General features: G+C 41.4%; 1 protein-coding gene across 2 annotated transcripts in view; it reads left to right on the top strand.

Annotated features, from left to right (window-relative positions):
• The window catches only part of rhea (Talin_middle and talin-RS domain-containing protein rhea), a 49,837-nt gene that overhangs the window by 11,228 nt on the left and 24,167 nt on the right, over positions 1 to 14,442 (top strand). For both annotated transcript variants that reach the window (XM_086967925.1, XM_022831523.2), the window contains exons 2-7: positions 3,637 to 3,721; positions 4,107 to 4,274; positions 9,155 to 9,284; positions 11,967 to 12,130; positions 13,712 to 13,846; positions 14,027 to 14,218. In XM_086967925.1, the coding sequence (XP_086824051.1) occupies positions 3,644 to 3,721; positions 4,107 to 4,274; positions 9,155 to 9,284; positions 11,967 to 12,130; positions 13,712 to 13,846; positions 14,027 to 14,218 (867 nt within the window). In that variant the 5' untranslated portion in view covers positions 3,637 to 3,643. The remainder of the gene's footprint in view (positions 1 to 3,636; positions 3,722 to 4,106; positions 4,275 to 9,154; positions 9,285 to 11,966; positions 12,131 to 13,711; positions 13,847 to 14,026; positions 14,219 to 14,442) is intronic.

The raw sequence follows: 14,442 nt of genomic DNA, 5'->3' as shown, positions 1-14,442 counted from the left end.
ATAAGTGGCAAAAAAAATTTTGGTTAGCTGAGAATTAAAATGACTCGTATTGGTACATGATTAGTATATGACATAAGCGGATGTAAAAACCAAAGAATCGTTTTAGGTTACGTAGCGTTTCGGTACACGCAAACTTTAGCTAGCGGAAGTTGTAATTGTGAGATTTTTTACATCGAAGTATGAGACACTATATCGGCGTATGACGCATAGATGATGAATCATTTTGTTGGAGCATCGGTCGGCCGCGATCCAGTTCACTAAAAGGAACATTGCCAACTGCATTGACATAGTAGACATTTACTGGCCGCTAAATCAGTCGCAGACAGAAACTGGGCGTACAACATGGCGCATACTGTCGTTAGTAAGGACGTTAGACTATGGGGAACCGCCAAGTCAAATATACACATTTGTGGTTTGAGCTGGTACCGGCAGTTCCGCTGGCACGATGACCTTTTCCCTAACTGGTTCATCAATACGACGACACGCTTCTACAGATGACTCTGCACGAACGCGCGTACACCACAGCCCAGTGTAGAACGATTCGCTGTACCTGTGTAACGCAATGTTTCTGTAATATACGTTGTTATTTTTAATGTATGGATGCTCGATAAAACGTTTTGTGCAATTTCTAGGTCTATTGAAAGTGACAGCCATCGTATAAACGCACTATTCATCAAATCCTTGTTATTAACGTTTGATATCTTTCGCATCTGAAGCATGTACGATACGATAAACAGACCTCTGAATTTAATGTTTTCGATACACACTATTCCTTCGTTCGAATCGCTGCGGTTTTGCGCAGGCATTTAACTGTACACTTGTGAACATTTGCTTCTAACGAACCTTTTGCAAGAACCGTATATCAGCACGAAAGTTCCAATCATTGTTGTACGGATCACACGTTTGACGTTGTTAAAAGTTCCGCTAAAGACTTAAACGGAGCAATCAGCGAGTCTTCTTCTAATTGGCTGTTGCCCTTGTGTGTATTTTTGCCAAAAATTTTTGAAAAGACGTTTCTTTGCATTGGATAGTGTGATCTGGACTACAGTGGTTTTATCGACGCAGCTATTATCGTTCTTTTCCCTTTGGGTTCCGGTTGACCCTCGGCTGACGTCTCAGTTACGTGTCACGCTTCGACTCGACCAGGCCATTTTATCCTACGAAAATCAAGGCCGTACTGATCCTCTTCGTAAAATTGTTGTAAAACAGGCCGGCCATTAACTGAGTGCGATTTTGGCCGACTTCAATTAGACGCGCAGAATTCCGAAACATACTTCGCTGGATGGCAGACAAGCCGATTGACGTCATCAGTTATAACGCATGTATGTCAAATTACACAACCGTCTTTTTCGTTCAATCGATAGATTCCACTATATAGCGAGCAGACTTACCATCAAATCGGATCAATCAGGTCAACAAAGGTATTTCTGATCCTTGAACGTCAGCATTCCTTTCTTCGGCCCAATTCTTACGGAAGCTCTTGCCCTAAAACGGCACGATTACGTTTTATTCCATGACAGTAATTAGAAATACTCAGTAGAGCTTACATCGCAAGCTGATTACGAGTTGTCGGTTTGCGTATGATTCATAAACGGTTGATTGATGACCTCATCAACGAATCTAATGTTTGCTCGTTACCTTTCATGCCCTGCTACTAACGAAAATCTGCGCTACCTTTCCAGCGGCCAGTAAACGTATGTGTAATTACCACACTAAGAGGCTTGACATTGATCTCTTTTCTAGCCAGCCGCAAAACAGATTTACGTATATACGTGTTTGTGTTCATCTTAATGACGCAAATACAACCATATCCACATAATGAACGCTACGACCCTTTGCTACGTCGGAATGTACGCGGGTCAGCGTGGGTGGGATGGGAATACGCGCTGACGACCGAAATGGAGTCCCTCTTGTGAACCGAACTGACAACCATCTTGTCTGCTTACTCGCGTTTATTTTCCCCGACCAGATAATGGCTGTCAACACCATGTGTACCTTCCGTGGTGCGATAGTGGTTAGAACTTGCCGGCTACAGGTGATGCGACGAGCCCACAATATGACCAAGCAAATTGGTAGTACAATAGAACAATCAATAGAACTGAAACAAATAACCAGTAACAAGTGACTGGGTATATTTTCTCGCCTTATGATCCTTGCCATTTGTGATAGTTTATATTTGTTACATATAATTGTGATGGGATTGTTTTTTTCTGTGTTATGCTGTTTTTCAGAACCATGTAGTTAGGTCACAGATTAACACTGGAAAGAAATGTGTAATGCTTAATTTCCCAAGAGACTGGGCAATCTGTAATGATATTGAGTAAATCGTTGTTAACTGTTTCGCTTACAACTCTACCAAGGGTCGTCTAGCAGTGGCACTATATATTTGTTTAGAGGATTACTTAACGGTCCTAACGTATCTACGTTTGTTTCCTTCTCGGAGGAGTTGTCAAGTATAAGTAAGTAAAACTCTAAATCGCTACATAATTTTCACCACACCTTGGTGGCCTAGTAATGAAAACCTCAGGCCCAAGCCGGAGCCGGAGCCGGAGCCGTAGCAACCTGAACGTCAATGCAATCAGTTCTGGACGTAAAGAGACGACAGACTGAAATAAGATAGGCACTTTTCGAACTATTCTAGGTATTTGGCTACAGGGAGCACCAGAAAGGTTATGGAGCTTTCAAGGCAGTCTATTCTTTTGCGAGAACATCCTTAGCATCTGAATTATTATTTGTTATATAACATGCTTGCCGAAATCTCTTCGGAATATTGCATATGTTTATTCATTGTGCTATCCACTAGCAAACCAGACAGAAGTCTAACACTCTTGAACGATCTGACGATTGAAATACACCATTTTGTGTGTAGATGCTGTTTTTGAAACCTTCTGTGAAGCTCATCACCATAGATCATTTTCGTTCGTAAGTTAGAAGTCAGTCCCCTTAATGGAAACAGGCCATGCATGGATGTTTGCTATAATCTATCAAACAAGTCGAGTAGTTTAAGTCGGTGTGGGCTGTTGTAGCAGAAGCTCTGGAACTGTGCTTTTCTGAAGTCACGGCCGGAGGCTTGTATAGAATAATACCATAAAAGAGTTATTTTGAGACCGCCCAAATTATCCAAATATTGACATGACCGAATGGATCTTGTCGCCTGTGAGCTGGCGGCCGAATGGAGAACTGGGGTAGTTACAAACATTATACAGACAGATGCAAAGCGCGTAAATGAGGGAAGTGTTGCAGAATATAGCCATGTATTAAATACTATAGGTTGAGAATGATAATAATGAATAAAAACAGTACGATAGCAAAAGACACAGAAAAAAGTACTAGTGGTTGCGACGAAAGCCTGACGGATAATCTGTTGGATATGAGTCTAGCTTTTGTGACGCGCCGCTAGCTCTGAGCAGCTCGTAGACATATCTACTTTGTGTGGCGATAATATACCGTTTTCAAAGCAGAGAAATGTACAAATAGGAAATATGACTGGTTGAACAGATAGCGGACGGAAGCGAATCAATAGATTATAGAGAACTAGTTCTGCTGTTCGAGACGTTTGTGTACCAGTAATGTATATGCGATCGGAGGGGATGTTTTTTCTAAGCTTTTCTCTCTATTCCACTGTTTCGTTTGCAGCCTCAGCATGGCGACTTTGTCGCTAAAGGTGTCCGTTTTCGGTGGGAAGGCAACAAAAACGATACAATTCGACCCCAACATACAGGTAATAGTCTGTTTGTGTTATCCTTTGTCCCTATAAGCGTCCGTAAGCGAACGCGCGGTTGTAAGTCTATGTAAAAGCGCAAGTATACACATCATATCGTCATGTTGGAATTTCTATAGTCGAACCTTGAGATCCCAAACTGTGTGTCTTGTTTTAGTTTACATTTAGTTTGGTTTGCATTAATGTAGGATTGCATGCTTGCATCTCCAGCGAGCCGTCAAAATTACAAATTAGGTCGAAAGTAGGTTTACAGGTGTTGATTTATTAACTTATTGGAACTTGCTATCCTTGCTTCGTGATGGTGACGACGATGAACGAAATACGTTTGCTAGGAAGTTGCAAACAAAAACCAATAAAAGTTGTTTTTTTATTTATTTTATAATAGGTGTTTGATGCCTGCCGGATTGTCCGTGAAAAGATCCCCGAAAGCAAGCTAGAAGATCTTAAGGAAGTTAGTCAGTATGGCCTCTTCCTTGTTGACGAAGACCCAAAGAAAGGAGGCATTTGGTTGGAGAGCTCGAAGACGCTCGGATACTATCTTCTGAAAACTGGGGTATGTTTTTAAGTCAGTTTCCACCCTTTATGGTCACGCTGCATCTCGTATAACATTTTTTTCTGTCATTTATATCGAACCCCATCGATAGATATAACAACAAGCTAAACAAATACTGGACACTGGAACAATAGCAGATGAAGCATTCTCTTATGCCGGAAATTTGCAGCATTAGAGTTCATTTAATAGGATTCGTCAGCTACAATAAAACACAACGAAATCATACTGTGGTGTTTTTTAGATCGACGTCGTACACCGTGTAGTTACGGTATCTGTATACCACAAATAGTAATAGATGTACGACGATTCAGTATGAAACTGTACTTATGGTAGATACGTTAGAAAAAGGGCATTTGTGTGTTCGTTTCTCAACGGAATTATGAAATGCAACGTGCACACCTTTGATAAAGCAAAGCTTGACGTATGTCTATGTAATCCGGATGTACGCCAATCAACTACTGAAACATGTGTATATATTGTTATGGCACGTGCCAACAATATACCAAGAATGAGCTGTAAAGCTGCAAAGCCGAATTTCTTGCCTGCTTGAGGCCTGTGAAACATATTAGGACGTTGGCGACAGAAGCTTGCCTATTGATCTTTGCCAGGTACAGCTCAATCCTGATTCAAATGTGTTGGAGACAACGCGGACCCCTGCAAGGAGTTCAGGTTTCATATATTTGGGTAGCGTCCACGAGAACTATTACTTTTCTATTATGTTTGGGTCCAAAGGGTTGATAAAGACCTATACGCGTTCACCTGCAATAAGTATAGAAGCGCGCAAGAAGTATAGAAGTATAGAATAAGTACTAAAGCGTTCCTAAAAGACGTCAAGGAATCGTGCTAGTGTAATGATTTCGTGATTTACCTTACTATAGTGAACTTCGTGAACTGCCTAACTTCACCGCCCTGGCGAAGCTTTTACCGGGTGTATTTCCGACTTCGTTTCCAAACACACGTGCCTGCGTAGATGTCAGCCAGGTCCAATGTATTAGCGTGGCACAAAACGAAAGGTCCGCTTCTGATGGTGCTTGCCACAGGGTTGAGTAGGCTTGAAATAACAGATATGAAAAGAACGCAGCAGACGGACCCCCAAACATCTGAGGTCATCGTTAGACTTGATACAAGCTCTTTTATGGAATGAACGGAAACGCAGCTTTGTTGCGGATTGCCCTAGCCCACGCTGAAGCCACGATCATGTTTTGACACCCCAGAAGGGGGTGAATGCAGGCATTCAAAAAACTGTATAGCGGCCACTGAAGTATTTCGATATTGGCGTCAGCATGTATCCACAGGTTGAAAGGAGTATGACAGCTTGCGCCTGAGTCTGAAGCCTAGAAGGCTATACGCGTGTATTCAAACATCTGTCCTCATTTAAGGAAGCTGTAATTAGAAAGGGCGATCGATTGCAGAGATAGCGAGACGCGCACGGGAAAGGCTTAACGGGGCTGGTTTTAACGGAAAAAAAAAAGATTCAATTTGAGCGAACAGAACAGGTGTTGCAACGTTCCAGGGAAAGTGCCGTAGATGACTAAAGAACTTCGCGGTAGCACACCTTGACCAGCTTTTAAGCGGGTGTTATGGCCATATTCAGAAGTTTTCAAGGAACTAACCAGACGCGGACTGGTCTAAACCGTACGTATAGGTATTAGGGCGCGCGGCAATAACATAATAGATTAATATAATAGAACATGCTCCTATATGAGGCCGAGGTGTAAAGCAAATAAATCCTATTTGTATTGATATTAGTGTCATTGTTAAAATATATATAGAAAATGAAACGTTTTGACGATGACAACTAGAATTAAGCAACGGATATTTGCAATAGGCTGTATCTGTTGATAATGAAGGCTAGCACACAGCGACCGTCCTACAACAATCGAATTTAGGTGTATAGTTTAACGTTTTTGGTAATAGTTATTTTCATTTGAACCTGAATACCTGAGCCTAGTTATACCATACACTATTTAACAAAAAGGACTTGCGTATTTTGTATATAAGCAAAGTTAAGAATTTAAAAGCAGAAAGGGTTCCGTATCGGAAGGTGTATAGCAGTTGTTCGCCATTGCAGCGTCCACGTTAGATGGCATTGTTACGCGTACCAGCTGATGAGTCGTGATAATGTTATCAAGTGTTTTTCTATTAAGACCTGTTACCCGCAGTGAAATGATAGTGATATAGTCACTTAAAAGTAGGAACTTAATTTGTATTTACGCCACTGCGCCGTGAACCAGCCATCTTTGAGTCTGGAAACAGCGATATGCTGTCCGACGAAGAAACGAGAAGGACGCAGCAGCTAACTATGACTGAAAACCAGATGGATGTCTCGTATTTATGTCCTGATAGGCCATTGCTGAGTGGATCTGTTTTGTGCTAGGAAATATTTGCTCGTTGGCTAGCAATGCCTTATGATTTAGTCGATATTGCCTGCCTGTTCCTTTGTAACAAATTCAGACCAAATATGGCTTTCGTTTAAATAATACATATGTAGTTAAAGTAGTAACTGGTGTCGCTGCTCGAAATAAAATAGCGTATCAGAATCCCTTCTTCTTAAAAAGGTTCACGAATTGCTTAGGATAGAACTTGATCAAGTCTCTCCTGAAAAAATTAGTCTCTCTCATCCCGCTGCGTTCTGCTACTCGCTTTGTTCCTTCCAAGAGTCAATTTCAAGCTGACACTAGCTTGACTGTGGCACAGCGGAAAGCAGTGATAAATTTGGGATGACAGCCTGTTTGCTTTTTTTTTTTTTAGTTAGTGATATCCCGTCAGGTGTGAGCCTTCGATGTTTTCCGTTCATGATCGAGGTTTCAATTCAATGATCCAGCAGAGTGGAATTAAGGACCCTTAGGATAGTTTAAATCTGCTCAAGTGTAATATTCAGTCTCTATTTGCGAACTGTGCACCCTTTAGCTAGCAATAAACCTATGATCGGAGAACATTTTATGATAATGCATTGCTTAATGAAAAAGCGTATGTTTAATTAAATTACTAGTAGCTTATAAGGGAATGAAAACAGTTTGTTCTATTTCATCGTCATCTTTTACTTGGACATTTGAGTGCGTTTAGATGCTTAAGCACATATTAAAACCCCGTATAGATGTTACGAGGACATATCTGACCATGCCCCATTTGTAGGTTCATACGCAGCAGGGGTCAATTAAATTGCCCAATGGACAGTGTAGCCAGACATGCGGTTTACTGTCCACTGTTATTGTGCATGCTCCTATATCGATTTGCCATAGATAGCTTTACTTCGTACTTCTAACATCTCGCCTTCGCGACCTATCTGGAGGCCTTATCCCCGTGTTAGTTTAGTTCATGTCCTAACAGCTATAAATGAACATTCAGCCAGCATGAACATGAAAACCTTGCGCAACTTATCCTTAGCAGTATTCAATTTATTACGTATTAGTGTATATTCATTTTCAATCGAACCAATTTACGCTAAGATCTCAAGATTTCATGTGAAAATTCACGTGATCTGCTCACATCAGCTATATTCAAACCATTTCAATACTGTATTAGCGGATATTTACAGGGAGAAACCTGTTCCATATGAATTCGGGTACAATAATGTATATGTTGTTTTTTTTTTTTTTTTGTTGTTTTATGATAAGGGATGCGTTAGAATGTTCGCTTTAGCCATTTGGCTGCCCCAATATTTGTGCAATCAGGGACATAGCATAGCCAGGCACTCCTTTTAAGCCATTTAATACAGGCGATTACGTTAAATGGATGCCAACGTGTACACTATGTATTATTTTAACATCTTACTGCTCGTTTAGTTCTAGCTCGATCGCGCGTAGAGTAGAAACTTTGCTAAGTGGGTGATTTAGTAAAAAGCATGATTTTCGCATTCGCGAATCTTGCGATGAGTTGACGACCCACGCCCTCCTGAGAATGGACTGCAACCTGCCGTGTCACCCTCTCGTGAGACAGGAGAACGAAAAAAAAAATATCTGCGTTGGCCTACTATGAGGCATCTTGAACGCTTCAGGTTTATGAGCAAGCAACACTTCTGCCCTATTATTGATATATGTCGTTATTTGAACGCCTCCTATAGTCGGCTGTCTAGTTCTGACAGCGAGAGAAGTGAACCTTAAATGAAACGAAGACTACTTTGTCGCTAGGCGGAGAGCCTCTATACTGCACTAGAAATGAACACCATTCAATTTAAAGTACATACAATTGTAGGTAATAGGACACGTACATGGAGAAATTGAATGTGGTAACTTTTTTTTTGGCTAAGTATCGTCTGATTCGATGCTTTCGGGCAAATTCGATCGTTTTCAGTTGTCTACTCTATAGCAAGCACTTTATATTATGCACAAGACCAGATTCTGACCGAAAATTTCTTCATTTTTAAAATTGACTACTAATCATAGCGTTTAAATCTCTCGTTGTGTCAAATCATTCAAAAACGTTTTCGATGAACTACCAGGTTACTAGATGCTTGTTGAAGCCGCGGAGTCTTTTCGAGCTATTTGGGGGTCAAGTACGTTATCGCCTTAGTTGTTCTTAGTGTGTACTAATAACTGTTGAGTGTTTGATAGCTAGGAATTGGTTTCTTTAAGTAAGAACGGCTGTCCATTAGCCTCTATTGCTTAAGTAACTCGTGTATATACTCGTGACGGACAACTCCGAGATCTAGGCATTTTCCTGCACACGCACCTAAATTTTCCTAAAAACACCTTATGAAGTTCGGATATGTTAAAAATTACACCGCTTATTATTATTATTATTCAGCTCTCTTTTGGTCCGGTGAACTTCGGTCCCTAACGAGGAGTGCTTTCTTTGCGAAGTAGATTTGGTCAATGGTCTATAGTCAAGCAAACGTTTTCTCGTTCGATACATGAATTAAGCATCTTCTGCGTTTTCAGGACTTATTAGAATACCGAAAGAAAATGCGAAACCTTCGCATTCGGCTTCTTGATGGTACCCTCAAAACAGTCCTCGTTGACGACTCGCAACCTGTGGCCAATATGATGGTTGTTATTTGCTCTAAAATAGGTAAGTTTTGTATACACAGAAAAAAACAAAACAAACATAACAGATTCGCTCAGCTTCGAAAGCAATCATCTGATCTACAACGAAAGAGCAGTTCTATGTAAAAGGAATATCGTAATCTTCGCAATTTTTTTTCCGTTCTGCCCTATATCGTAATTATTAATTATTTTATATAGTATAGCGTTCCACTGTTGAACTAAAAACGTCGTCAAAAAGCGTGCTCATCCTGACCAGTATGAATATAGGACGACTAAATTGAAGGGAGCGTCATTTGAGTTTACCTGCGTCGAAATAATAAATTAGCTATAATTTTGATTGCTTAATAACGAGTATCTCACGTCTCATGGCTGTTAGCATCGTAAGATCTGTCGGCAGTGAGAGCTGTCTTCACAGGCTGTGGTACTATTTGTCGTATATTATGTTAATATGTTGACCTATAGAGTTTCCTACAGAGTGCTAGCTTATAGGGGATCATTTTCGTTTTATTACGCGTTATAGTGATACCTGATAGAAAGAATACTACGGATATACCAGCTAATGTTCTCATTTACAGTGAAAACATAGCCTCAAAATATGGTTGACGTAGTCACCATATAAACCGAACATATAAATGAATACCGAGAACGATCCATACCTACGAACCTTAACCAGTTAGTGAGAGACGCTGAAAGATATAAACGAAATTTCGGCGAGAGGACCATTCGTTTGTTAGAAGGCCGGTGTTGATGTTAAAACACTTAGCATTCAAGTCAAACGTTATCTTTGAAATGGCTAACTCCATGCTATCCCAATGACCAATCATATATATAGCCATGCCAGACAAGTATTATGGCACATCCAATTGAACGCTTATTGCAGCATATATTGGTCTGAGCTAGCGAAATTGTAAACAGAACGTGCTCGCGTCCTGCTCTCTTGCATGACGGTCTGCCCACAGGGTTCTCCGCCTGGCTTTGGCCATCGTCCGATGAAGGATGCAGTTAGCTAGCACTAGAATAACAGGCGTGAGGCAGTACATCTTCGGTTCTTTTTCGATCGTGGTGTGTCCTTTGCTGTTCTATGCCATTTTGTCATTGGCAGTCTTCTTCTGCTGCCCGACCCGCGAGGCCTTCCTACACGCCATCAGCAATCGTGGACTGAACTAAACTGGCGGAAACAGGGCATGTGGCCTGTTTGTGTCTGCTGTCACGATCACTCTTATAGGCCATGGCCTGTTGTGTTTGGTACCACGGGCCGTCTGTGATCTAGACAGATTATTCCGTCGAGTTCACACGAGCTGGAAAACCTTTTGCTGTCAAAAAGCCACTATCTTTTCCATAAGCAGTTGAAGCGTTCAAACAGAAGGGTTTCTCTGAGATATCCTTGTAATCGTTTTTTCTCCAATATAGTGTCGCCTTATGTGGATTTTAAATACCTCAAGTAGTGAAGCCAGCAAGATAAGTTAACTTTGTTAGCGGATTAAGTTTACGGATCAGGAATCGCGCAGATATATGCGTCATCGTTAATTAGCAGATTGTAACACCTGTCGAACAACACGTTGCAGTCTTGTGTTCCAGGTCCGAATCAGTCAATTGCTCGCTGACCTGGCCTCGCAATTTGCTTTCGCGGCACGTCCCTGTTTGATACCTAGCCAACTCTTCTATTGGCTTAAATTGCCTAACTGGTTATCGCTTGGTTTTGTTTTATCTTTCCAAGTGAAAAAATAGCGCCCACGAACATAGAATAAGAAAAACGACGCTGGGTTTATTGCCTTACTGGGCAAGCTTACAAGAGTATTTGCCACGCTTGACTGTCTTTTCTAGGAAACGATGGCTTGGCGGTCATGACGCGCCCACGAATATGCTGTGGCCGCTCTACCTCTGGTCACGCGGTTTTGATGACAAATGCAACACCAGCCGGGTGGGCCTCACGGCGAGTTCGTGGCTGTGAGTTGTAACAAACGAATAATGCCACTGACTGCTGCCTATGACAGACTATCGTTTGGTACGATTGGTGCGGCGTGGTGTCGTGACAGGGGTTCCCAGTATCTTTTCCTGCTATGTTCTACTAACTCCTTGAACGGAGAAGGACTGACAGTGGCCCTGTCGCTGTTTCCGCCCTTGAGTTTGAGTGATTGATGACCAGCCGAAGCTTGTTAGTATTATTATGGTCGCGACAGTCGACACGCGTCTGTGATGTGTTGGCCTAGATGTGTATGCGTTAATGATTGAAATGGCTTCGGGTTGAGCGAGGAACTGGGAAACAGTCCTATGTTGTATAGGGGGTATCTCAAATGGGCGGGAGAGGAAGGAAGTCGAATTTGGATCCTTTCGACTACTGGAAATTCGATTCGGCTTAATTAGTACGTTCAACGCTAATTGATATAACGTTTTTCTGCTTGATATCTGGGCTTTAATTAATGTCTATTAAGAAGTACGAGTTCAGCGCTGGCTGTTCTCGCGTCGCTTCAAGAAGAACGGTTGAATAAATTCACAAATAAGTTCACGTAGCTTATTTAAGCCTAACATGTTGCGAAGATGCTCCACATAAATATAAACATGACAGTAAAATTGAGGCTTAGTAGATCTTGCTGACCGGAAGAAGCTCCCCTGATGTAGCTGAATCAATTTAAGCATGTTAGATATCTTAGCAACTTTGTCGCCTTTAACATCTTTGTCCATTCGAACTGTTGTTCCTTATATGCAGGCATTACAAACCATGAGGAGTTCTCATTGGTACGCGACGTTCCCAAGGAACCTCGCGAGGAAGACCTCAACGAAAAAGAGAGAACGAGCACACTTACATTACGACGAAAAGATAAAATGCAAACGCTCAAGAAAAAACTCAAGACCGATGACGACCTTAACTGGGTGAGTTAGGCAAAAGCTTCTGGCGTCCACAGGTACCTCATTGTAGCCGCAACGCTCTACGCAACATTGTAGTGTTTGAGTTACCCTTGACGGGAAATTTAACGTGTAAAATGAAGTAAGGTCGAATGAGGGCAAGGCCAGCGCCTGCCTTTAATAGCACATTCGCAAGCGCAGGACGCTACGTGAGAAATCAAGCACGGTAAAGGAGGATTTCTGTACAGGTTATTGCGGTACAAACGGTGTGGCACTTTGCTTCACTTTTTTTGGCAGCGAACCTAGATGTCGCGTTTGACCATGCATTGTTACTGTTTTTGCGACTTCAACCATTTATGCACGTTCATGGAATTGCAGTAAAAACAAATGCGAATTTCGAAATCGTTCGTCATTGCGTAACGTTGACGCCGAGCATTTCAACAGATTAATCGTCGTAAAAACGTTGGGCAAACGTCATAATGATAGACCCCATTTGCGTGTGAAGAGGTTTGTCTGCTGATGCAGATTATGAAGGTTGCTAAAGCAATAGATGACACTCGTTGTCGGTAGTTATAAACAAGAACATATTATTACATAGAACAATAATATTAGCTGTTAAACATGTCTCATCTATGAGTAAGACAACTCGTGCTGGTGTTTATTTCCAACAGCGTGACTATCGCAGATATTCATGCAAACAGCAGAGCTGATCACAGTACTGACCGTTTGTACTTTGTGACTGCCTACCTTACATTGAAGCTATACGGCAAAACTAGCTTTGTTATTGTCTCGGTTAGCGGTACCATCCGGCTACTGCTATGTAATTAATCTTTGTTGCTTTTCTGTCTCTAGAGTGTCGACTGTTTTGACATCATAATGGCGCATCTCTATGTTCAGTTCTCGAAACTATCTAATGTCGGACGAGTCTTACGGACCAACTGAGTGCGTGGGTAATACTGGTACATTTTGAAGTACGTCTTTTCACAGTTGTTCGGAGTTGCCGTCCAATGTTTGTTCTGCCACTGCCGTTTTGCGTGAATGTCTGAACGTCAGAGCAGCTTGCTGAGCGTAGCATTGGTAATGCGCCCACCAGAAAGACACTATGAGGCTTTCTTACGATTTTAATGGACATTTTTATGTAAACCAGTGACGAACTTTGAAACCACTTGACTGAGGGGACATTGTTTTTACTATTCGAGAAACACGTAGAGATATATTATGTAAAAAAGCTTCTTAATTCGCTTGCGGCGTTAATTAAAATTCCGGTTGTGGACAAGAAATGTCGAAGCCCTGTCCTGATATAGGCTGAATGTAGGAAAATGAATAACAGTACTTACATAAAATTATTTGAAATCTAATGGAAGGCCCTCAACGACCCTTTACTCAAACTGCACGCACAGAACCGACCCCAAAGTAAACGTGTGTTTCAGCTCAATGGACAGATTAAATAGGATAATGTTCACTGAAGATTGGCATCTCATTGCGAGCTAGACTGTTAGATAAATTCTTCTATTATTCGAAAACGTTTGAATATGCCATTTCATACTTCATTCAGTGTATACATATACGATTGATGTAGAGCCATGGCTATACTTTTTGTTATTTCAGGTGGATCACTGCAAGACACTCCGTGAACTAGGCATCGTTGAGGATGAAACGTTGACACTTCGTCGAAAATATTTTTTCAGCGATTCAAATGTCGACTCACGAGACCCCGTTCAGCTTAATTTAGTTTACGTTCAGGTATTTCATCTGTTAGTTTGATTTTTCCTATCGTCTTCTTTTTCTATTTTTCTACAAGCGACAGCTCGTTGTTAATTGGCCAAGACCCAAAACTCATTCAGCAACATTCTCCTTCGTAATAGTAATACTACCTGCTTCAAAATGAAGATTCATTTTTTACTATATTTCTAATTGTTCCAGGCGAGAGACGCAATCTTGAATACGACGCATCCAGTAACTGTGGAAGAGGCTTGCGAATTTGCAGGTTTGCAGTGCCAGATCCAGTTTGGAGACCATGTTGAGGGAAAACACAAAGCAGGTTTCCTTGAGCTTAAGGAATTCTTACCAAAAGGGTATACGAAGATCAAAGGCATTGATAAGCGGATTTTCGAGGTAAGCGAATCTGATCCCGAATCCGAGTTCTGCACCCAATCAATGAGCTAAGCGCAATTTCACCATAATCAACAACCGTAAATTTGAGCCTGTACGTATTTATCTGGTTTTATCTCTCGCGTCTGTTCTACGTACCAACAAAAAATGCCCTTAACTGTCTTATATATGTGTACCCGTAGTTGCATATTCAATATGTGAGGAAAGATCGCCCGAGTCCAAACAAA

This window comes from Varroa jacobsoni, unplaced genomic scaffold (genome assembly GCF_002532875.2).
Source record: "Varroa jacobsoni isolate VJ856 unplaced genomic scaffold, vjacob_1.0 scaffold_338, whole genome shotgun sequence".
NCBI classification, from domain to species: Eukaryota; Metazoa; Arthropoda; class Arachnida; order Mesostigmata; family Varroidae; genus Varroa; species Varroa jacobsoni.
This window is presented reverse-complemented; position numbering and strand designations above follow the sequence as displayed.